Here is a 25,910-nt window from a genome sequence, read left to right on the forward strand (position 1 = left end):
GGATATGCAGCCAAAAACCCAGTTGATGATTCCTCCGTCATGAAGATGGAAGACAGGCCTTTGGAAGGGATTTTGTTGCAGGGCTCAATGGAGAAGGCTCCAGGCAAGAGTTTCTTTGCGGATGGATGCAGCTGTGTGACTTTGGTGCCCTTTTCAGGAGCAAGAATAAGACTGAATATCGCCGTTCGGAGTCTCGTCACTTGCAAGGTCCAGCACTCTGAGAGGACTTTTCAAACTCTATTTACGTCTCTGGAGGTCCTGCAGAATGCCAATAAAGTTTCAGCTCCATTCAAAAGACTGCACTGCACACTGGCTCGAGATCCCAGGGTATTGCGGTATTGCAGTCCTGCAAAGGTTGCAGCATGACGTGGGATGGCTCAAAATGCAGGTCTTCTTGAGTTCAGTTGATCTCACCAGGCTCTTGGTCGGGGTCATCCTTTTTGGAGTCCCCGGGTCGCTCGGAAGGAAGGGCAACCGCAGGCGCTTCTTACACAGCAAGCTCAGGCTCTCCGGTTGCTGGAAATCATCTTAGCCGCAGTTTCTTCATCTTCGGATTCAGGTCCAGTGGTCGACTACCTCTTTAGCTTCCAAGATCGGACAATCAACCAGATGCGCAACATTCAAACTTGGTGGGGCCGATGTCCTTTCAGGACAGCCAGCCTCCCAGTTTGAACTGGATTCTCGCAGTCAGGCTGGAAAACAACATGCTGCAGAGCTTTGGACTCCTCCCTCACTTCCTACCTTCACCGAGGTCTTGCTGAAGATAAAAATCACACAAAGGAATTTCCCACCCTGGAGGACAGGGGAAGATCCAAGAAGGGACAAGAAGCGTAAAAGGATATAAAAGTGTGGAAAATGGTTATTACTCACTGAGGTATAGGGAAAAATAATCTACCAGTCCAGCAAAACTTTCTGGGGTTCTCACAAGTGAGGCAGATTTACCACTAAGGTTAAAATCTTAGCCAACAACTAGTCACTAATATTCTTTGATATAGGATTTGAACCCATTGCTTTATTTGTTTTGATTTTTCTTGGTGGCACAATTATGTCTGGTAATAGAAAGTCAGGATTGATCCCCACCGCTACTTGTCAGAACCCCAGAAGAAACTGAGCATTGGAGCTGGCAGAGCTGCTATGGAGCTATGTTGATAGAATTAAATGTTTTTGGATGCTTGCTGACTGGACCTATGATGGCACATCCTTTTTTTTTTTTTTAGTCCTCAGATGGCCAAGGACCTGCATCAACTGAGACAAGTAATACCCTTAATTAAAAGGCTACAAAGGAACCAAAAGTATGGAAACCCCAGAGAGGTTACTGGCTCAGAAGGCCTATATAAATAATGAAACTTTGGATTGAAGCATAACCTGCAACCTGGAACCAGGGAGCTTTAAAGAAGTGCCAGGTATTGACTGGAACTCGAGGATCCAACCCCATCTGCGTGAGAAGAGGGCTGATTCTGTAAGGTTCGAGCAGGTGCCTATTCCTTGAAATGCTGTAGGTGGCTGAAGGGCTTGGCAGGCCAGAGGATTGCTGGAGATGAGCCAGAGGACCCTCACAAACTGCCCACTGTATCCCTGAGTGTGCTGGGCATTTAAGAAATATGCAAGCACCCTATCCATGGGTGCAGGCAGAAAATAATTTGCACTAAAACCCTGAATGGATTAAAAGGCTAGATGGGAAGGCCACCAGGGGCCGCAGGCAAGATGGCAGCCTGATCCACAAGCTCCCTGTATGGCCCCGGGATTAATGCAGAGATATGCCATAAAAGGAACGTTGCCCTTTCCGAATGATGAAAATTGGATTTCGGAGCAGGTGAGGAGTCCAAGAATGCTCGAACAGAATCTGGAGGTGCCTCTAGCCCAGAGATACTCGATGGGGGAATCTGGTGCTCCCCCTCCCCCATCCGCCCCTGCGACAAACACGAGCCAAGGAACCCAAGGCGACCCGTCACCCTGAAGGGGAGGAGTTCAGTGCTCCATCCGGGCTGCCCGCCCAGCTGACGACTACCTTGCCGGGGCACCCTGCGCCAGAGTCGAGCCTCCCTGGAGACTCCGACAAAATGTTACCACGCAAAGAGGACCTGCCCGCGCTCTGCCTCCGGGAGCCGAGATGGCATTGAGAGGGGAGGCGGGCTGAGATGTTGTGAAGCTCGATACACACCTGGGCCCTGGCAACCCATGAGCTCCGGAGGCACTGCCTCCCTCTCCTCGTCCCCACCAGCGCCCGAGCCCACCCCACCTCCCGGCTGGGCCACATACCATGGAACGTCCGAGGAGGTCGCCCTAGATACCCGGGGGACATGGGAGTGCGTACGAGAGAGCCCTGAGAGGAGCCACAACTACGGATGTTGCCACCCTCCCTCCCAGCGGACTCCCTTACAGTCCTGGGCCGACGCTGGAGCGCGCCCGGACCCTCCCTTCTCCCGCCCAGCGACGAGGGTCGCTTGGGGAGACCGCCCAAGTGACACACGGGGCATAGGAACTGGGGGCCACACAAGAAGCCCCAGTGCAGGGGGTGAGGGGGTCCTGCTCCACCACCCCGCCCTGCTGCTAAGAAGCGGCCCTGGACACTGTCGCAGACTGCTGAACCCAGGTGAGCACTGGGGGGACCACCAGCCCGGCAGACCCCCACCCGGACCCACACACCCATGGTGGCCTAACTGTGAGTAGCAGCAAACCACAGGAAAGGTGATGCAGGCCACTTCCCAGGGACACTGCCCCTCCTTACCATACTGAAGAGGCATATTGTAGACTTCTGATTCCGGACTCTGGGAAGTAAGCAAAGAACCACCCGGGACCCCGAATAGACCGATATAAAAGACACCGGAGCATCCCCCGAGCACAGACCCGAATTCGAGGCACCACTGGTGATCAGGCCTGGAAGACTGAAGGAGCACAGCGCAGAGGCATCCGCAAAGTGGAGTCCAGTGGTCTGTGGGAACCCTAAGCACGTGGAATAGACTTCAAGGACTTGCCCATTACGAAACGGATCACACGGACCGGGCGGCAGGGGGCAGGCTCTGGTTCCGGGGAGACACCACTGGGTGCACCAAGAAGCCACAGAAGTCTAGGGGGAGAGGCATCCCATGAGTTGGAAAGAAACCCTAGCGAAATACCAATTCATGCCGGGAGACCTAGAGATGGAAACTGGAGCCCCCTCCACCATGGCTCCGGACATGAACACCATGCAGAGCAACATTCAGACGATCCTCGACAAAATAAGGGGGAGGAGAACCGACATGGGAGCCAAGTTGGTCGACCTCATGGCCAAGGTCTCCACGTTGGACGACCCAATGGAGGGGGTGGAAAATAATCAAGTGTCCACCGACCTCCTGGAAACAGATGGAGGCGAGGTTCAGAGAGATGCGGCGCCGTGAGGAGGAACTCAGCCTCAAGGTCGCCGACATGGAAAACCGCAAAAGGAGCAACCTGCGGATATTCGGCTTGCCAGAGGCGGAGACCCAGGCGGGCCGAGAGGGCAAGGTACAAGACATCAGAATTGTCCTAGGAACGGACTCTGGAGAGAGAGTCCTGATTGACAGGGTCCATCAGGCGGGTGGAGGTGGAAGAGGCCCGCGCTCGGTGCTAGCGAGACTCCACTACTATAGAGATAAAGCAATGATACTGGAAAGGGCGAGGACCTTGAGAGACATACTATACGAAAACTCCAAGGTGGCAATCTACCAGGATCTGTCTGCCCTCACACTGCCGATGAGGGAAAAAAATGTGTGGCCATCACCAGATGGCTACAGGAGAAGGGGGTCCGATATCGCTGGGGGCACCCATTCCACCTAGCGTTTGAGTCGCAAGGGGAGAGGCACCAGCTCGTAACGGAAGAAGTCATCCAGAGAGACATTGATGATTTGGTTGGGGTCCCCCAGGAACATCCAGAGATCAGAGTGGAACTGTCAGGGACCCCAGCCGAGCCCCACACAGCCCTGACCTAACTCAGCGGAAGCTCAAGGTGAAAGGCACTCTGAAATTCCAGAAAACGAGGCACCCTCCGGCGGGCCGTGGAGGAACCCTCGAACACAATGTAAATGTCACAAGACTAATCTCTGTATTGTAGTTGCTTATATGATCCCCTGAGGGTTTTTAAGATTGGGGGAAACGCATGTTGCCCTAGGGTGTTGCCCCAGTTGGCGGGTTTTTGTTCAATGGGCACGATATGAAGTTGGGGAGGCACCCGATGGGAGGCTTGAGAAGTTGCGTATCTTAAGGGTAGTATCCCTGGTGGTTCGTTTACTAAGCCCAACGTGTGTTGGGTGACGGAGACGAACGCCTTACAAAATGGGTAAGGGAAGTAGGGAACAAGGGATGGGGAGGGATATAAGGGTAATGGGGACACCACTGGAATTCTACAGGACATGGGTAGCGACGATCATGGTTGAAGGCCGGATTGGTACGCTCAACGTTCAGGGCCTAAATTCACGGAACAAGCGTTCTCTCACGAGCAACGTGTTCTGCAAACAAAAACTGCTAGTCCTCTTCCTACAAGAAACACACTACAGGAGGGGGGGCGGAGTCGACGATAAAAGGAAAGGAGATGGCAAGGAACTTTTGGGCCTCACACAAATCCTCCAAGAAGGAGGGAATGGGTATTCGCCTCGGAAAATCCATGCATCTCATCGAGGTTGAGACAAAAAGGGACTTCGGAGGTAGATTTCTTGGGATCAAGGGGTTATCCCAGGGTACACGTGTCACACTGGCCACTCTGTACGCACCCAATGTTGGTCAGGGCAAATTCATCCGTAGGGTACTCAAGGTCATGGACGAATGGGCAGAGGGTGCAGTGATCCTGGGCGGAGATTTTAACCTTATCGCAGACCCCCAACTAGACTGGTGGTCTGCTAAAGGTGCAGGGCCAAAGGAACCCACGAAGGACAACCCCGCCATGAGGGACCTCCTACAAGAATACTACTGGGTAGGTGTATGACAAATAAGTTGGAATACTCCCGGGGATACACGTTCTGCCCCCACCACCTCCCCCACCTACCCCTTCGCACCAAACATATACTAGAATTGACTTACTATTGGTATCAGAGGAAGGAGGAGGGGAGATTGGAAACCCGACAGTTGAGTCAGTTACTTGGTCGGACCTTGAGTTTCTCGTCATGGACTGGCGACTTTAAGGTGCCCCAAAGTCATATAGGTGGCTCTGTAACAACACCCTTATGAGAGACCAGGTGTTTAAAGAATTCTTACGGAAAAAAATAAGAAGCCTACTTTACAACAAACGACACAGGGGAAATGCCAATGGCCACAGTTTGGGAGGCGGCAAAGGCCACCTGCCGTGGTCTCCTTATCGCGGAGGAATTGAGGAGGAAACGGGAAAGGGCGCTAATAGAATCCAAACTCTGCAAGGACCTACGGGTCATGAGGGCACAGCTCACTAAGGGGGGATTTAGATCGTGAAAACCTCCTGGGTGAAATGAGAGAAAAAAAGACGAGTCCTACATACAGTCTTAATTGGAGAGGTGGTCAAAAAAATAAGGTACACGAAGCAGACATATTACGAGAAGGGAGACAAGGTTGGGACCCTTTTGGCACACAGCCTGAGGGAAAATAGAGCTGACAGACAGGTCGAAGGTATCGGGCGGGCAACCCGGACCAAGTAGGTTTTGTGCTAAACAGACAGGGGGCCGACAGCATGCGCACAACTATACACATATAAAGCTCAAGGTAAGTTAGAACAGAGGGTGCTCTTCTCCTATCCCTGGACGCGGAGAAGGCGTTCGACAGGGTGGGTTGGGCCTTTATGGATGGGGTTTTGTCATCCCTGGGGATGGGGCCAAAGAGGCGAGGGTGGATAGCCGCCCTTTATTCTAACCCCTCAGCAAGGGTGGCGGTAAACGGTGGTGAATCAGTAACCTTTCCACTGGAAAGGAGCACGAGGCAGGGGTGCCCTTTATCCCCCCCCCCCCCCTCAAATATGCATTAGTGATGGAAACCTGGGCCATAGCGATTAGGGGGAACAAAAGAATTAAAGGTATTAAGATAGGGGAAACAACTGTAAAATGAACCTATTTGCTGATGTGTTGCTTTATCTCACCAACCTATCCCAATCTGTCCCTGAGGTACTGAACAGCTTGGGGCCCTCGCGGGTTATAAGGTAAACCTAGGGAAGTCAGTCGCATTCATGGCGGGACAGCTCAATGAGTTAGAGAGGCAATACATTGAAGACCTCCCATTCTGTAAACAGGCTGAGGGACTCTGTCACCTGGGGATCCAGATACCGCCAAACCTAGCCGATCTTTTCATCGCCAACTTCCCACCCCTGTGGTCAGCAATTAAACGAGACATGGAACGTTGGGCAAGACATGGCCTCTCACGGATGGCACGCCTCAATTCAATTAAAATGGTGATCTTCCCCAAATTCTTGTATCTATTTCAAATTCTGCCGACCCAAATACCAAAGCCATTCCTTCTCAAGGTTAGAAGGGCCCTCCTGCGCTACCTCTGGGTAGGAAAGGCCCATAGAATTGCTTATGATATATTGACAAGGCCCAAAGATGAGGGTGGAGTTACCTTCCCAGACTTGGATACATATTAGAAGGCGTCTCAACTACGAATTTTGGTGCATCACTGTGTGATGGTCCCAAAGAAACAGTGGGTAGCGTTGGACAATGTGCTTTTCTCCCCGGTTACACTGGACGAATGGTTGTTGGTACCCAAAGCATGCATCCCGAGGAGAACTTTGAATCACCCAGTCATGGGGGTACTGTGGTCCATATGGAAAGAGGGGGGGTTACTTTAGATGGCTCACAATGTGTCCCTCGCCCCTAAGCTGTATCTGGGCTCCCTCACTCATGGATGAATTGATGAACCATTAGCCTTCCAACAATGGTATGAAACGGGTCTTAGCAGCGCAGGGCAGCTTTGGGTGGACGGAACATTTATATCCCTGGGAGACCTGAAGGAGGCTTTGGGGTCTGAACAACCTCTCCCCTTTCCGACATCTGCAACTGAAGGGGGTCCTTACTGAAAACAGATGGGTGGGGGACACCCTTAGGAGGGACCTAACAGACTTCGAGAAATGTTTGATCACCTATAGGGGAACCAAAGGTGTAATATCGAGGCTTTACAGCCTTTTGCTGTTCTCCACCCCACAGGATCCCCCACCCGCCCAGGTACAATGGGGGGAAAAAGACCTAGATACCCCCATCACTGACAGGTGATGGACCAAGATCTGCAGACAAGCCAATCGCTCCACAGCTGCACCCCAATATCGCCACCAGACCCTGAAACTGATCCACAGATGGCATTACCCCCTACAGAGGATAGCCAGGATGAGGAAGGGCTATGACGCACACTGCTGGAAATGTCACACTGAAAGGGGGGGGGGGGGGGACTGCGTGCATATGTGGTGGAAATGTCACGTGGTGCAAACCTATTGGAGCGAGGTCCTGTCCTGGATAAAGGAGGTGGATGGAATTGAAAAAACCCTATCCCCATGGTTAATGTCGTTTGGCATCGAAGTACAGGGAGGTTCGAAAGTAGCACTTGACCACATGTTACAGGTCATGTTAGTCGCTGCCAGATGTTTTTGGGTCCAAAAATGGAAGGCAGCCCGACCTCCGGGGGAGAGGGAGTGGGTTACTAAACTACGCGCCATATATGACATGGAATTCCTGACCCGTCTAATTGATGAATCGAAGACTAATATTGAGGGCCTATGGCGCCCCTTCTTTGACAAATACGGGAGAGCGGTTTGAGGGAGATGGAACGCTTTAGATAGACTGCTGGACTTGAATACCGGCCTCGGAGCACCCTACCTCAAGGATTGGAGAGGCCCGACGGGGCGGAGGACCCAATTCCGGAATGCCGGGCCCTACGTCTTGAGCGCCTGCATGCGGACTACCCTTTGTTTGCAATGTGTCATAACAACCTGTGTTGGACCCCTGTTGTAACTGTTATTCCAGGACCCATGGGGCGGAAGAGGCAGGGGTGAGGAGAGGAGGGAGAGGGAGGAAAGGTTCTGATTGAATTTGTGTCTATTCTTGTGGTTGTATTGTTTTATTGATGTCATAACCCAAAACTTTAATGAAACTGAATTTTCAACAAAAAGAAAAACTAGATGAATGTTATACCCGCAAGATTGTATGTAGGGCTGCTACTTAGAGGGACAACCGTATACTGATTAGTCGAAGCACCCTTGATATACTTTAGATCCTGAACTCTTCTTTAAATCATTCAGAGGGGGACTAATTTCTTTGCAGAAGATACACCTCTAATCCCCTACAGATGTTTATTTTCAGTCAGCAGAGGCTTTGGAGATATGTCTGAGGCTTGTGGAATCTGCTTAGATCACATGCTAGGCATAGGCAGACATCTAGTGGAAGCTGCAGAGCATTACAGTTGTTGTTTTCGAAACTCTTAAAGGGGTGTCGACAGGGCATGCCTGTAATACTATCCCTAGTGTGACGTCTACCGTACCCATGGTGCTTCATGCGTCGAGGTCCCTCAGATAGTTTTTTTCCGCCATCGTGGTCGGACGCTGAAAGCAGAGTTCATTCTGGCATATCGCCATTTTATTAACAAAAAATAGAGCTAGTTACTCTCACTGTCCTTTGTTTGCCGTTTCCCCTACAATATCTTCGGCACTGGCTTTGAGGACCACCTTAATCATCTTCAGAACTCGCCGTTGACTAACTTTTCTAGACAGCCTTGGAAGGCCACTTCGGGCCTCAGCCCTCACAGTAGGGAGAGTGGGGGGTGGTTACATTTCTTATTTCCCTAAGAGAATGCATTTTTCCCCTTCTTCCGACTTTACCCGCCAAGCTGCCTTTCCCACACAAAATGGAAAAATACACCATTTAAATTTTGTCCTTCTTGCAATCGAAAATTTCCCTGGAAGGACTTGCACCGGGTGTGCAACCTTTGTCTTCCAACGGACCATAATGAGGACCACTGCAAATCTTGCAAGCTCTTCAAGGCCAAAATCTTAAAGGACCGAAAGACAAAGCGCTGGGCCCACCACGCCATGCAGGCCGAAGCCGCCAAGAATGTTGAAGGTGCCTCCAGTGATTACAGCATCAGCATCTTTAGTGACTACGACGGTGAACAGGATCCATCGGTTACCCGCGTGCAAGTCCCCGACCTCATCAGGCAGGCGGCTCTAACGGGGACGACACCTGGCGGCACTAGCACAGACAAACATACCCACACAAAATAAACAACCCACGACCACAAGTCGACTTCAACACCGACCGCAAGGGAGCACACAGCGTCGAGGGGGAGGTCCAGTTACCTGTCCTCTGGGCAATCGCGCTCTCCTCACGACAGGCCCTGAAAATCAAGTGAAAAATCCAGTTCCAACACTGTGTCCATATCTACCAAATCCACGCACGCTGACGGCCCGTGCCGTTGGCGATTACCGAAAGTTGAATGACACGTCGAAGGCCCCTACAAAGACCCCTCGGACCTTGAAAATGTCTGAACTCGTTAGAAAAACATGTTCCAGACACCCTACTTAAAAAAGGTCGGACTTCGAAACATCACGTCCAAGGACCGCAAGTCGTCTAAGCAAAAGGGGACTGTGACCAAGGGGAGAAAACCATTTCAGGAACCATGAGGCACAAGAAACACCCTGCACCTGAGCCAGCTTCCACTCATCCCACTCCAGCTGTTCCACCACCTGCTGCCCCAAGTTCTTTCCAGTGGTCTGCAGAGTAAATAGTCATGAGATGCATGTTCTTATTGGCCAACTTCAACAGCCACCCAGAGGTTTTAGAGAATCTCCAGAGCACGCCACTAGCTAGTGGGTCCGGACTTATTTAACCCCCTGCAAAGAGGGCTCGTACAGGCAGCCACACCTCTACAGGACACAGGGCCTCATGACTCCACTCAGAGCTTCCAGGACACATACACTGAGGACCAAGGGGACATGGGAGAGGGAGAATTTTCTGATGATGAAGACGTTCATGCAGTCGCCGGATCATCCAGACCCACCAGTGGCCGACTCACCGGTCAACAACCAAATGCAGTATGATATTCTCCAAGGGGCAGCTGAACATTTTCAAACAGCCACACAGGAAACCCAGACTTTGTCAAAAATATCTCAGGAGACAGTAAATCTGCTACGCAATTTATCCCTATCCTCCTTTCTGTTCAAAGGCCAATACAACCCTCTTTGGTAACCCCTAACTTAACATGGGCAGTAAACCCTCGTATTGAAAAGGTCTTCCATCCAGCACCCTCTGACCCCCCCTCTACATCGGGTCAGTTAAAAACAGAAACATTGGTTGTCACCAACATGAGGAAAAGAACAGGAACACATCTGTCCTCGTGAGAGGCATCTCCTGACAAAGAGAGTAAAAAGATCTATACTTCCAGCAGGAGAGTCGCAACCTCGGTAGCCTACCAGGCAAGGGTTGCCAATAATACCACATTGCTGGACAGTTACAACTACCACAAATGGGACGAGGTGGCTGATTAATGGCCTCAACCCCAGAGCCCCTTAACTCTCCCTCGCCGTCTCGGAAGGGAAGGCTGTTGCTAACTGCATTCTAAAAATGTTTTACTCTCGTGTTCTTTGATTATGGTGTTTTAAGACCACTCCATAGGCATCATCTTTTCATGTGTTACACAGCACCCTCGGTGCAGTGACACAGTGAAGCCTTTTTAGGCTATCCCAAGGTTTAAATACCTTCTCTCAGATAAACTGTTTCCCAGAGAATGTAAAGTTAAATTGACATTGCTAGTCTTTTTAAATTCTTTTTAAATTCCTAGAGCCAGCATAAATTATCTTACAATAGAGTGCTGGAGGGGTTACCTAGTATTCCCCTATGTCTAGCAACTCATGTAGCAGTCAAATGCCACCCTTTCCTATCAAAATGGCTGGTGGCAGTGGTTTTACAACAAACTACCATGATTTTTCCCGATCGCGTACACCGGTAAATAAAAATCACAGGAGCCATGTTTTTCAAGATGGGGTTTGAGCCCCTTTTGTTTAAACGGGTCCCAGTCTTCTTTTTTCGCCATTTCTTTTTGGAAAGGTCCTTCTAGAGTGTGTTTTTTTTTTTTTGTATTTGTTTTTTTCCCAAAGTTTACTCTTATTTTTTTGGTCAATCGAGCCTCAAGCTCCACCGATTCTACTTCTGATCAACTGGGACCCGTTTTGGAATTTTTCGACGCCCCTCAAGGGTGTATTTTCGTCGAGTTTTCGCTTCTTGGAGGATTCCAGAAGATCTTCAGGCCTACCCCGTTGTGGACATGGCCCAGGACAAAGGAAACACGATGCCTGGATCCAAGCTGTTCAGGAGCTGCCCTGGATGCGGATTACAGAATGTCTTCAAGGAAGATGAGCACTGTCGGTGCCTCTACTGCCTTCACAACGACAAATCGCACGTGGAGAAGGAGTGTGCGTTTTGTAAGAATATGTCCAAACGGACAATGAAGGATCGTCGTACTCGACTCACCAACTGGCTGGAGCGAAAGAGCCCAGCAGCAGGTGAGAAGAAGAGGAAGTCCGAGCGGTCTTCTAAGACCTTTGAGGGCGCTCCGGCGACGTGGGCCCAAGAAAAGGCAAAGAACTGAGTCCGCGGGCACCGGGAGCGCCGATGGCTAGGGCTCCTTGGCTGCAAGGTAGGGCCCGATGTCACCGACGCCATCAACCACGAGCCAGCGCACTGGCTCGGTGAAGAGGAAGTCGGAAAACCTGGGTAAGCTTCGGGGGTAGCCCCGGTCGATCCAGACGGTGGCAGCCGAGGGGGAGCGAGGCAGTGACCCTCCCCCCCCCCCCACCACCACCCCCAAGGTGAAGGCCTCGCCCAAAGTCGTGAAGGCCCTGATTCACCCTGCTAAGGCCTCAATCGAAAGAGTTGTGGCGGCCCTGGCGAAGCCTGTGGAGGCTATCCCAGTGGAGGCGACTTTCGGGCCTAGAGTTTCCCTGCCACCCCGGAGGGAATCCTCTTTTCAGCCTATCGATAAGACCCCCATGAAACCTCAGGTGGAGAAAGAGGGGGTGGGGGCACGGGAGCCATAACGGACACAGATACCACCTCTGCAGATGAGTTGACTGGCATTGCAAAGATCCTGGACAAGAAGTTCGAGGAAGTCAGTTCCTACGGGAGGGATCCTGACGAGGTGGACGTGGAAAGCGACGGTGGAGCCGGCGAGGAGCCGCGAACCGTGGAGTAGACGGAGGACTCTACTCCTCAGCCGTCGCAACCTATGCCACAGAACTGAGGAGCAATCTTGATGGCTATCCAGGCCCTGTGTACGTAAATGAGGACAAGGTTGCCCTTACCCCCAGCGGACGATCCAGCGGTGCCTGGACCGTCGGGAAGCCCGCCGAACAAGCAGAGGCGAAATCATCCCCCCTACCCCCTCCTTTCCAGCCGTCGCCTCCTCCTTCCCCTCCACCGAGGGATGAGACGGGAATGGAGATGGCGACAACTGGGACGGACAACGACGGTGGTGACGATGGGACGGATCTCCCATCACCTCATGCCAGCCCCCCTACCCCGCCCCCGACGAAATTGGCTCCTTTCATGCCATGATCGCCAGGGCTTCGGAGCTCTTCCAACTTTGTCCCGATGAACAGAAGAAGGAAGGTTTACTCTACCAACGACGGGAGGCCAAGAGGAAGACCATCCTCTCAGTACCGTTACTAGACGCACGTCGTACCACCAAGCGGCCCGTTCTTCGTCGCAAGAGGCCTACAGCAAGGCCGGAGGACGACGTCGTCGCCAAGGAGGCTGCAAAACAAGCTAAACTACTACTATCCGTATTGCTTGCTTAATAACTTGCCCATTAATTCAGCTAAATCAAACATACTTGTCTTCACAGCTAAGAGGAAGCGCCCTAGTTTCAGTTGGTACGTTGAGGCAAAGCGAATAACCATTAAGAGAAGAGATGACATATTTGGGTTACCAACTGTCGAACAGTTTCTCAATTCATAAGTGGCAAATATCACTAAATCTCAAATTTGTCCAGCTAACAGCTCAGATGAAATTGATTCTTCATCGCTATTGCAAGTTTTCTTTGCTTCCACTGATTAATTTTCATCAGTTGAAGGTTGAGCCAACTTTACTTTATGAATTGGACCTGTGTTTGATGGACTTAGGTCCCACATTAAACAAAATCCAAGGAAAAGTGTGGAAATGTGTTATCTCCCAAATTCCATTCTAATTCATGAACTAGGTCTTTACCCCCTAGCAGACAGATTCGAATGGCGAATGTTCAACAATTTCACAAAGATGGTGTCTCCTCCACCCAACTCGTTATACGAGGATCTTTATGCAATGCTTATTGCCGACCATCCTGCATCTATTTCCATTTTTCAGGCACGCATGAATAAGGTTCTTCTTTCTCTTAATCTTACTAAGCTAGATATAATAGAGCGTCCAGGGCTTGTGAAAAAACGTTTCCATCTGAATTCTTGGACTAGCAACTCCGATCTCATTGCGGGGTATGCTACATTCACAAACTATGCCAATTTTAGACATGCACAGAGGCCGCAAAACTGTTCTCCTGTGTCTTCCTGGCAACAAAGCCCGGGCTACCTATATGAGATTTCAACTTGACTTGATCCATACAGGTTTTTGAATTGGAAAATGGCACGGTTATGGTGCATGTGACCCTGAACACTCATGTCGTTTCTGTACAAACCTCAATGAAACAGAAACCCTTCAGCATCTATTTCTCTATTTCCCCTTTTTCAAAAGAGACAGTCCTGTCTTGGCGCTTATATCAGAAATGCTTCGAATCTTGATTGACATGCTGCATGGGCACGCTGTATGTGGGGCAGCACAAAGCCAATTATATTTGCCACTGTGCGACTCGTGGGCAAGATTGAAGCTGTTCTCGCAGAAAGAAATCTAGGGCTTGTAGATGTAAATGCTTTAAATGCTAGCATGGTAACATCCACTTCCTATCCCACGGAAAAGATAACCTTGTGAGGGGAAAATTGTCGTAAGTAGCTGTCACCATCTTAGATGCTCAATTTAAATATGGAAACCAAATATGCCATGAGATGCCGAAGTTAGAACTTGAGATGTTACGACCAGTTTTGTAGTAGTTCCATCTCTAAACTGTTCACTCGAGCCTGTGTCAACGAGTAAACATATTTGAGCCTGGGACGCGTTATGATGTGTATAAGAGGCCAATGCATGAAATGCCTCGAGTTATGGGAGTTCTGTGTTTCCAACTTGAAATTTGTTACTGGCCTTAAGCACTTTAACTTTTGTGTCCTCTTTTGTTGCGATGACCATTTTCTGGCTATAAAGTGGAATGTCGAATCAGCAACTCTGTTATATATTTTTGTCTTGTGACTCAATGTCAAAGGAAAAAAAAGAGGATGTCCAATCTCTGTCAGCAAATAATGGTGTGTAGAATGTTTTTAGTTTAAGTAAGATGACAAATGTATTGTATAAAAATTGTATCTTGAAACTTTTTAGCCATGTTTTTGGATATGTATTTGTAAAGGTGTAATTAATTTCTTTGGCTCATGACTTGCATGATATATCTATTAATTGTTAGTCAAAATGTGCTACCATTCATCCTGTTTATTTGTGTTTCTCAGTATGCTGGATAGAAGGGGCATCTTACCTGACCAGACGCTCCTTCAAGGGACAACTCCTCAGGAAAGCAGCACTGCACCACAGAGTTCGGTAGGTGAACTTGTCTCATTACTGTGCACAGCAATGGGGTTGGCCTGGGAGAGATGGGGTTTCATTAGAAAACCCAGTAGCGAGGGGTGGGGATTGGGAAGTGGATAGAGATCCCTATGGGCTAGTAATTGAATGAATGTGGTCTGCAGAATACCTGCATGCAGAATGTTCATGAAATGTCACTTCAATTTGCCGTTTCTGATGTAATGTAGAAGATTTTTGTGGAGTGTACGTTTTCGCATTGTTTTTTTTACATGCACTTTTGTTTTTGAGAATTTTCCCTAAAATAGAAATGCTTAAGTGTGCTGTTTGTGCATTTTCAAACTTCCCTCCTGGCCGATGTCTGTCAGTTCCTTTTTGATATTTTTCTCTGTGTACCTTGCCTTTCATTGATGTACCTATGCCAGCGATGTTTTGAAGGTTTAAGTGCAGTAGTGTGGGAGAAATCTTGGAACTAGGTAAATATGTTGATTCTTCTGACAATGCTATTGAAATTTCTAGCACCAATGTCAAAGCATGTGTTTGTGGATTTACTCCTTGTGTTCCAAGTAAAGAGGAGCAAGAACCCTTTGAAACGCTTAAAAGACCTGAATGTCAGTTTGAAGCAGAGAACCTGTACAGCGCTAGCAATTATCCTTCTGTACACACATTCTATGCATTTTCCTTTCTGCTGTTGGGATGAGTCTAATCAACCTACACTTTTTGCATGGGGCATTCCAGTACCAGGAAACTGAGTCTGGTAAGAGGGTGTCAATAATGAACATGTAGAATCAAGAGTAAAACTTTGCACTATTTTTAAAGGTGAGGCACAGTTTATCTCTGGGATATGGGTGATCACATATTGGTCTGCAACTCGCATCAGGAAATGGCTTGTACCCAGCCACTTAACCTGCAACTCTTGTGATCATTATCAACTTTCTGCCATTGCATGACGCTTTGTGGTCTTTCACTACTACATAGGGGAGGTCCACTGTTTTTGTGTTCTCATGAATGCCTGTAGGTATTTGGTCAGCAGGTTTGTATCCTGCAGTTACCAAAGCATCAATTTATTGTGGACCAAATGGTGTGGGTTACAGCATATATCTGCAGCTGCTTCATTGGTGTCATGACAGTAGAGCATTGGCAAAGGGTGGAGCCGTGCAGACCAGTAGAACCTGCTGAAGGAGGCAGGCACCTGTCTGAGATGCCACACAAGGAAACGTGCAAGGCCAGAGAAGCCAAGGTTGTGTGGAGCGAACCAAACCTGGAGGTGGGACCCTGTACAGGACATGGTGGGCGCCAAGCCCGCTAACTGACACTGAGTCCAGGGAGGAATGGATGCTCCACTCTGAGTACAAGAGCCAGCGAAGAGCAATAGAGAAGGCGGATAGAACTCGAAAACCAACATCCACCCGTTGGAAGCAGCAAGCTGCGAAGAACGCTGCAGCTGCGGACCCTCAGTGGAGCGAGCACCGCAACACAGCAGGTACTTGGGTTGCCCAAGTCAGAGGGTAGGCGAGAGCCATGAGAACAAGTGGGGAGCAGGGAAGGACTACCCTAAGCGTATCCAAGGGTAACAGGGATCTGAGGAGCCTAAGAGAGGGAGATGAGTTAAAGGGTTGCAGGAGCGTGAGACCCAAGCAGTATCAATCTACTGAGGGGTCAGAAATGACAGGTGGACACAGAGGTATCATTCTCAACGTTAGCCATAAAGGGTTTTAGATTAAGGCCGAACTTTCCCTATCCTAACATGAATGACACTTCCTATAAAACTAAAGCAAGATAACCTTGCGTCCAAATTCAATGTGACCCTCACACGAATACCCTCACACTGATCAGAGGTATTCTTCCCTTCCTCACTTTCTTCCAGAAGCTCCTTGTCTCCAGAGCTCTGGTCCTCTCAAGGATGGACTACTGAAACAGCCTAAATCTTCCTGCCTCTACTCTCCATCCTCTACAACCTATCCTGAACAGGACTACTTGTCCTTGGCCTAAAGCCCAGAGATTGCATCTCTCCAGCTCTGAAATCTCTCCATTGGCTCCCAGTGGCGGCAAGGATCAAGTTCAAGACTCTGCATTGTCCACAAGGCTTTCTGGGGCCTGGGACAGCACTACCTCCAACTCTATCTACTGAAATATCTCCCTTCTCGAGCTCTCCGCTCATCCGCCTCCAACTCTGAGGGTCAGCCCTTTTCCAAGCAGAGTTGGGAGCAGATCTTTCTTCGGCTTAGCCTTCCCTCTGGAACAGCCTCCCTGCCTCTTGAGCAGAACCATCTTCGTTTCTGGAAGCAACTCAAGACCTTCCTCTTCGCTTCCGCTTTCTCTTCCTCTCCCCTGCTGATGACCCATCTGTTCCACGCACTGGTCACCTGGCCACCCTCTGAACTTGGGCCCAGGTCCCTGGCTATCCAGTTGCAACTTGCACTGCCTCTTGGCCCCCCAGCACTTGTGGTCTGTATCTGTAACGCTACAGTCCCCTCTCTCTGCACTTATGAGCCACCTGCTGCACCACCCTCTGATTACTGGCATTTAGCCACCCGCTGGCTGCACTCTGTTACCTGCACTTCTCCACCCCCCCCTCGCCGTTTACACTTCTCCCTCCTCCCTCCATACGCTTGTGTAATCTGAATGACACATGGCCTAGTAAGATTGTTGTTTCGGCCTCCCTTTTTTCCCTCTGTCTTGTGGCGCCTAGAAAAAACGTGTGTACAGGAGCGTTATAAATGCCATATCATATCATGCATTTTGTGTGTGGGAGCATGCAGGTGGATGAGGGCGTTTCTGGGTTGTGCACATTTTTGAAGGTTTGGACACATGGCGAGTCTCGGCAGGTGCCGCAACAATGCAGAGAGAACGCAGCAGTAATTATTGCTCTGGTCTGTTTGCATGGAGCTTGTGGGCTGCTCTGTCTTGCCACAGCAGCTTGTGCAGAATGTTTGGAGCAGCTGCTGGAAGCTCAAGGCTCTAGTGCTGCATTTCCTCAAGGTTTCTGCATCCTGGACCACTTTGGGTTACTGGCACCCAAATCTTGGCATATGAAAAGGGTACAATTAATACATATTTGACAGATGCACTCCTTGTTCAGCTTATATGACCATGGTTTACAGCATTGGGTGGAAGTTGGTGTTTGAGAACACTGAAAAACTACTTTTCTCCAGGAATCCACCATATCCTCCTGTAAATATGTATTATCTATCATATTGGGTGTTATTGCTGGAGCACAAGGTGGACTGGATCTTATGTTATCTGCTGATGTGTGCATGCATGTTAGGCGGTTTCTCTGTAGTCCAACTAAGGGTTTAGTAAAACCATTCAACTGAGGCAGTACAAGACTCCACTCTTAGTATAAGGCTATTCCACCTGAGTTCACGGTAACGTAGTCAGAGCAGCCGGGCTTGTCTTGGGAGGGAGAGAGCACTGTAGAATCAGTACAAATGAAATTGTAATACAAATGATCCAAAGAAACACTATGTATTGTAAAAATAAATGGTTTATTTAAATACAAGTAGGCCCAGAAAAATCTTGGAGGAAATAAGTACTATCACATTATATATGACCACAATTATAATAAAACACAATACTATGCTTGAAGATGCACAGACCAAAGCATATAACCTTATTTGGAATACCTAACAGTAGTTCTAGGGAAGACAAAGCCAATCGTTACTTTTAGATTACTTTCAGTAATACCAGGGTAGTAGACCTGATAAGTTCTACCGTGCGCTCAGTAGGAAATTTGCATAGTAATATCAACTGGACAATATACTTTTCTGATCTAGTGAAACACAGATTCTAGGAACAGTATAAACCTATAACTCTGATTCAGGTTAACATTTAGGTATTCTAGGGGTGTTGGACCATGGGGTCTAATATACAACTACAGTTGCTTTTCAGTTCACAGACTTAAGGGGAGCAATAACTCACTTATTTTAGGATAACAGTTTTACTCAAGGTAAGTAATCCTAAGACTCTTTGTGTCTGTCTAAAACCGAGCAGGGAAAGCAACACCCAGTGTTACACTTTACCTAGTTATTCTAGGTAGGTAAAACCTAATGCAGACTTATTCTGGACAGGCTAACAGCAAGTCAGGGGAAGCAAGACCCAGTTGGGAAAAGTACACACTTATTTTCTAAAAGAAATAGTTATGTGAAGCCAACAGCGTTACTTTCAGTGAAGAGGCACAACCAATTCACAGTTGAGTAACAACCTTAAATATACTTTTCAGAATAGTGCAGCACACATTCAAGGTAAGTAATAACTTTTGTAACTGTTAACTCAGAATAAGTTACCAACCAACTTCTTTTGCAAGTAAGTAACTTTTAAACATGTATTCTCTTTTCTAGGCAAAAGGCCCAATCCTTAGAAATCTTTCCCTTAGTCTTGGAGCATGAGTATTCTCAGTGGCAGAAGGTGGGTCACTGGGTCTAGTGTCCAACAGGCCGGTCAGGATAGGTTTTTAAGTCACTTGTTCTAACCTTCTTTCTTAGGAACTCTAAATACTTTATTTTTAGAATTAGTTGAGGGGCCAGAGGCTTCACAGAAGACATCCTATGAGGATTCCAGCCGTGAACTGGAAGAGAAGCCTCCCAATCACAGAAAACAGCCAAAAACTACACAGGAATCGCAAGACACAAGCAAGCACATTACCTCGGCACAGAAGATTTTTCAGCAGGAGAACTTTAGGATCTGCAGCCAAAAACCTGGTTGTTGAATTCCTTCATTAAGAAGACAAAAGACAGGACACTGGAAGGACTTTTGCAGCAAGGATCACGAGGAAGGCTCTATACAAGTTTTTCCTCGCAGCTTGATGCAGCTCTGTGGATTTGGTGCCTTTTTCAGGAGCACAGAAGACAGAATATCGCTGATCAGATTGGAACTTTGCCTCTGGAGATCCAGCAGGATGCCCGCAAAGTTTTAGTGAGATTTGGAACTCGGGAGACCGTGCACCGCACACTGGCACGAGTTCCCAGGGTATTGGCGTATTGCAACCCTGCAAGGTGATGGCATGGCTCAAAATGCAGGTTTTGAGTCTACTGGGTTTCACCAGGCTCTGGGTCAGGGTCATCGTTTTTAGATGCCCCCAGGTCGATTGGAAGGAAGGGCTACAGAAGGCTCTGGTTACACAGCCAGCTCTCCGGTCGCAGTAAATCGTTTCAGCCACAAATTTATCCTCCTGTTCGGTTTTGGTTCTAGTGGTCGACTACCTCTTCAGCTTCCAGGATCAGACTTATGCAGAAACCCAGCCAATCACACCACCTTGCAACATTCAAACTTGGGCGTTGGGGGATGCTTGGCAATCCTTTCAGGACAGCCAGCCTTCCAGTTTGAACTGGAATCTTGCATTCAGGCTGGAGGACAAAGGGTGCAGAGTTTTAGGCTCCTTGTTCGCTTCCTGCGTTCACCGAAGATACAAATTCCACAAAGGAATTTGCCACCCTGGATGTCGGAGGAAGGAACAAGAAAAGACAAGGATCACTAAAATGGTGAAAAAGGCAAGACAAGGGCCATTTTGGTAAAATGAGCACCCATGAGTGCCTTTACAGGGGCTGTGCAAACAGCCTGTGGTAAAGGTGCACCAAATTAATGAAAAGGTTCACTACCACCAGCCATTAAAGGTAAGTTTGTCCTTGTATCATAAATGTTGCCTTTAAAATGAGAAAGTGGATACTCAGTATCTCCCCAGCACTCCACATAAGGTGGGGGGTGCCGGTCTCACTTAATAAAATGTAAAGGCGATCCAAAGATCCTTTCTACCCTTGGGAACTGTAGTTCTCACAAGGTTAGCCAAAGAAAGTTAACCTAGCAACAATAGGCACTTATTGCCAAAATGTCAGAGGATAACTTTTAAAAGTCACTATGGAGAGTTTTAAAAATGACACCCATAAAAAGAGTAAAAGATTCGGCCAGTATGGAAAAAAGTACCCACGCGCAGAAGTATAAGGAAAAATAATCCACCAGTAAAAGCAACACATTCTGGGATTGACACAGGTCAGGAAGATTTATCATTAGTATGAAAATCTTACCTAACACATGTGCAAAAGGAAGTCTTTCTAGTCATACTTGTACTTTGTGTAAACTTCCTTATGGTGGGAGTAACTTGCTAGGCCACAATAGTGGGAACAGTGGTGGCAGCACTTAGTTGGGGCCTACCATAGGATAAGTGGCTGAGATAGAAGGGGGAGGACAGTATGTTTGTCTTCTGTCTCATCAGCTTGGAGCTCATTGGTTTAAATGTCTTTTATTTACTTCTGGGCATGCTGTTCGTTCTTCATTGCTGTTGCTTGGATCCTTCTGCCTTCCCATGTAGGTGGTTCAAATGGTGGTGGCGGATATCCTTCACGCATGTGAATGGTTAGGTACTCCTTACGTCTATCCCCTTGTGTTAGAGATGTTTCTCTTTATGCAAATCTTCCCCTTCTGTCGGGGTTCAATAAAGCATCCATCATAGCATTCTGACACGTGTATCCTACCTTCTGGCAAACAATGGTCCATTCATCTGAGGCACAAGTACATCGTCACTGTTCATGATCAGACCTAATGCATACTGTTGTGTTTTCGGTGGGGCATGACCTGATGGACGGTGGTGATCGCTTTCGGAAGAGGCATTCCGGTCCTACGGCCTCGGCCGAGGGGCTTAGATCCTGAACGTGACCTCCGGCAGCAGTGAAGACGGGCCAAGCGGAGCAGGCAGTCTGGCGGGACACCCGGGTTCATGGGAACACCCAGGGGAAAGCGGCTGTGGCGCCAAAGCTCCGCCCGCGGTGTGCCACTCTGACCCTGATGCAACTGTCTATGAGGAGTTCATGCGGGGGACACAGGGACAACTGGTGCTCCGGCCCACACATTGAGCTCTTGAGGTGAATAGCGGCCCGAGGAGGTGAAATTCGTCTGGAGACTGGGCCCCAACCACTGTGGTGCTAGCGCGGAGGCATAGTCTGCCTCAGAGAGATCGGCCAGGGAGAGGAACTAGGGGGAGGCTGGTTGCAGCCGACCTCCCGGACTCCACGCCGCCCCGGACTTGCTGCAGGCCCACTGACCAGGCCAACTAAGCAGAGACCAGGTGCCCCCCGCCCACGGATCCAGTTGCACTACAAGACCGACAGGCCAGTACAGGGCATACCCGGGAGCAGGCAGTCGGCGCACCGAAGGTGGGGGTCGAACTCCGGAGCACAGGGGAGCAGAAGGCCGCCCATCCCCTCGACTGAGTGGTTGGTGCAGCACAGCCCAGGCTTCGGTCCTGAAGGTTAGTGTTCCCCCAAGGACACGGGTGCACAGCGGCATGAGGGGCTCCCCCCCAACAAGTAGGATCAGCAGGGATAGCCGGAGAGGCCATAACCAGCGAGTCAGGCTCCCTGTGCTGCGATATACTGCAACGAAGGAGTCTACACAGGGCCTAGGCCATCAAGGCAGTTAAGGGACAGGCACTGGACTTGGCTCAAGACAGCCCTATTACCCCCTGCCATTCTGGAGAGACCCCGGGACCTGGCCCCACAGCAGAGCGGTCCAGGGTCGGGGATAGAGTGTGAAGGACATTATGGCCGAAGGCGGGGGTGCATCGGCCCTGACCAGGTTCGAACAGACATTCAAGCATCGATATGTGACCACAAGGGACGGGTAGACAAATTGGAGGTCAAAATGGAAGGAATGGAAAATAATCCTCTGCAGGTCGACCTCCTAGACATGAAGTAGAAACTAAGGCTAACAGACCTCGATTCCCGTGACCTCAAACAGGGAGCATCGTAACAACTCGCGCATTCTTGGGATAAAAGAACAGAAGGGTGAGTTGGCCGCAGATGTTCAGATGAAGGTGCAAGGTCTGATACCATCTTCATGGCAGATGGTGGGGGTTGGGGGGCAGGGAGGGAGGACGTTCAGGTGAAGAGGGCTCACGGAGGAGGTATGGGCCCGAGGTCGATAGTAGTCTGCTTCCTGAGATGCAGGGAAAAGATGGAAGCACTCAAAAAAAGCCAAGCGTCTGGGCAGTGTTGAATTCGAGGAGACACAGTCGAGGTATTCCAGGATTTATCAGGTCTTACCCTGCCTGGCGTAGAGATTGCCGCCCTCTGACCCAATGGCTCACAGAGAAGGGCATCTGATGACGCTAGTTTTGAGAGGGGAGAGGTGGACTACCGATCACTAGTGGCCAGGAACCGCAACAGGTGTTGCATGTCTTGAAGGAGGAGTTTTGAAATGAAGGCCCTGGAGAAGACGTTGGTGATCATTACTTGGAAGGGAATTTCATAACCGGGGTCTGGATATATTGATGGTACAGGAAACTAAGTTGGTTCCAGGAAAGGCGTATCCCTGTGGCTCAAATTGGACTAGTCTTTTGGGCATTGGGGCCCACCAAGAAGAGTGGAGTGGGCATCCTCCTTAATCGTCGAATCCGCACAGGTGAACCTTGGGTCTGGAGGAAGGCTGCCGGGGTGGCCCTCATGGTCTCCGGGTCCAGGGAGGGAGTTCAGGCGACCCTAGCCACAGTATATTGCCCGAATACAGGACAGTTCCAGTTCCTACAGGGAGCCATGGGAGAGGTAGAGCGGTACTTACCCGAATGGTGGGACTACTCTTTCAGGGTGGGGGGGGGATTTAATATGTGGGCAGACTGGTCCATGGATCACAGTGGTAGTCAAAGCCCACCAGGAGGTGGAGAGGCGCAAACAGAGGGGGGGGGCCTCCTCAGGTATATGGCTGATCAGCGATCAGGGTTTGAATGATGTGTGAAGGGAGTGCCACCCGGCTGTCGGGGCTTTTACCTTCTCCCCAGGCCACAGGTCCAGAACGAAGATGGATTACTGGTTCGTGTATCAGCAACATGTTCAGAGGCTTACATCCAGTGAACTCATTCCCAATAGTTGGTCAGACCAGGACATGGTTGACATGGGCATATTACTGAAGGCCTCAGACCTAGGGCATCCCAGTGGCGCTGCAATGACCTATTACTAAAGGATGTGGCTTTCATTATGGAAATGAGAGAGGCGATAGACGATTACTTTAGCTGCAACGACACTGGGGAAGTTGACCTGGGAACGGTCTGGGAGGCAGCCAGAGCCACCTGGAGTGGCTTCCTGATAAGGGAGGGTGCTGCCAAGAAGAGCGTCGGGACCCACCAGATGGAGAAGTTGAAGAGTGAGATCTGCGGGTTGGATGCGGGGGAATTGGTGGGGGAGAAGGACGAAGACGCACTATGAATGGCAAGAGAGAAATGACGGGAGTTGAAGCAAATGGAGGTTGGGCAGGTGTTCTCTTGCCTGCAGTTTCTCAAACCAAGATATTATGAGGAGGGAAACCAGGCTGATGCTTTGCTGGCGTTGAGGCTCCAGGGGCAGAGGGCGGATAGGTGGGTGTCTGAAATTGAGGACTTGGGGTTTGAGTGTTCGAATATACTCCACGGCAGAGGAAGTCATCCAGGTGTTTGCCACATGTTATGAACATTTGTACAGAGAAGAAAGGGTGGTGGAGGAGGGAGAGCTCCATAGATAACTGAAGGGTGTGTCCCTGCGAGAGTGAGGTCATAGACTTGGATAGGCTGATCTCCCATGAGGAGGTATTGAGCGTCATTAGTGTATTGAAATTGGGGAAAGCCCCCAGGGACGACTGGTATATGGCAGGGTTTTAGAAGGCATTCTCGGCTGTCTGGCCCACCACATGGTTAAACTGTTCAACATATTGTCCTCGGGAAAGAGCCTCCTCCCTCGTTTGGTAGAGCACTAATAACTGTCATACCTAAGGTGGGGAGGGACCCCAAGACTGGTACGTTTTATCGCCCCAGTTCCCTTTTAAACGTTGATGCCACGATCTTCACTAGGGTTCGGCCACGAAAATTGAAGGGCTCATGCCGAGACTGGTCCATTCCGACCAGGTGGGGTTTATCCGGGGAAGACAGGGGACCGATTCATTGGCCAAAACGCTGCATTTGATGGGGGCCGCAATGAAAAGGAAGGATAACCCGGTGCTGATTGCCTTCGATGCTGAGAAAGCAATCGATCAGGTTGACTGGGGCTTCCTCTATGGGGTCCTGCCAAAATATGGGTTTGTAGTCCAGACCCTGAAGGGGGATATGGGCACTGTATGCATCCCTGGTGGTCCGAGTGACTGTCAATGGGAGGTGGGAGACTGTCGAGGCCTATCAATATGATGAGGGGCACAAGGCAGAGTTGCCTCCTCTCGCCACTCCTGTTTGCGCTCACGATGCAGGTGCTTGCTGAACGACTCAGGAGGGCCCTCCAGGTTGAGGGGATTAGGGTTGGGGAGAGGGAATTCAAAGTGTTGCTATACGCAGGTGATGTCCTGGTGAATCCATAAGAGTTCAACACCCGGGCAGGGTTTATAGTCATAAAATCAAATGCAAAAATGTCGAAAGTCAAAAAATCAAATAAATAATGTCAACAAAAAAAATTTAATTTCTTTAATACGTTTTTTATTTTTTATTTTGACCTTTTTTTTAAATTTATTGTAATTCGACATTTCTCAATATTATGACTGACCCCCCCCCCCCCCGCCAGCACTAGATATCATTGAGGAATACGGCTCTTTTCAGGCTTCAAAGTGAACAGGGAAAAGTCAGTCATGTAAAGAGATGTTGAGGCACTGCAGACCTTGGGGTTGGAAATCCAACTGGAAAGTATACGATATCTGGGAGTCACCATTGTCGGACCAGGGGAATACCTGGGTGAGGCCAACTACCCCCTTCTCTTCAATACTGTTCAAGGAAATGGCGTGATGGGATAAAGGGCAAATCTCATGGCTGGGCAGGCTCGGTGCCCTAAAAATGAACCTTCTCCCGAGGGTTCTGTACCTGTTTCAGATGTTGCCAGTCAGGGACCCAGAGGCCCTCCTGAGGGAGGCCAAGGCCTGAATGACGCGGTTCTTGTGGCAGAACCAGAAACCCAGTGTGGGTTATGATGCATTGATATTGCCAAAAGACTGGGACTGCCAGACCTGATGTTATATTATACGGCCGCACAACTCAGAGCAATGGTCCCACACCTGAGGGAGGACACCGAGAAATCGTGGTGATTTTTGGAAAATCCTCATATGCGCCCTGCAATGGTGGGGGAATGGCTGTGGGTCCCAAGCGGGTGGCTCCCGGGCAGAATTGGGGAACACCAGTTTTTGGGGGTTTATTGGGACGTGTTGAGTATGGGAGCCAGGGCGCGAGGAATCGCCACATGGCCGTGTCCGATGAGTCCTATCTGTCCCCCTCCCCCTGTACGGGACGAGATACCCAAGCCGGAGCGGTACCAGAAATGGTTTGTGGCAGGACTCTACAGAGTCTGTCATTTGTGGGTGCAAGGGAAATTCATAGGGCTGCAG

The 25,910-nt window shown here is 49.5% G+C and overlaps 1 protein-coding gene across 2 annotated transcripts in view; it reads left to right on the forward strand.

Moving 5' to 3' along the window:
• ZDHHC9 (zinc finger DHHC-type palmitoyltransferase 9) overlaps positions 1-25,910 on the forward strand; it is a 377,235-nt gene that overhangs the window by 329,506 nt on the left and 21,819 nt on the right. For both annotated transcript variants that reach the window (XM_069612973.1, XM_069612972.1), the window contains exon 9: positions 14,528-14,615. In XM_069612973.1, coding sequence (XP_069469074.1) covers positions 14,528-14,615 — 88 coding nt within the window. The remainder of the gene's footprint in view (positions 1-14,527; positions 14,616-25,910) is intronic.

Source organism: Ambystoma mexicanum, chromosome 5p (assembly GCF_040938575.1).
Source record: "Ambystoma mexicanum isolate Mex_15411 chromosome 5p, UKY_AmexF1_1, whole genome shotgun sequence".
Classification (NCBI taxonomy): Eukaryota; Metazoa; Chordata; class Amphibia; order Caudata; family Ambystomatidae; genus Ambystoma; species Ambystoma mexicanum.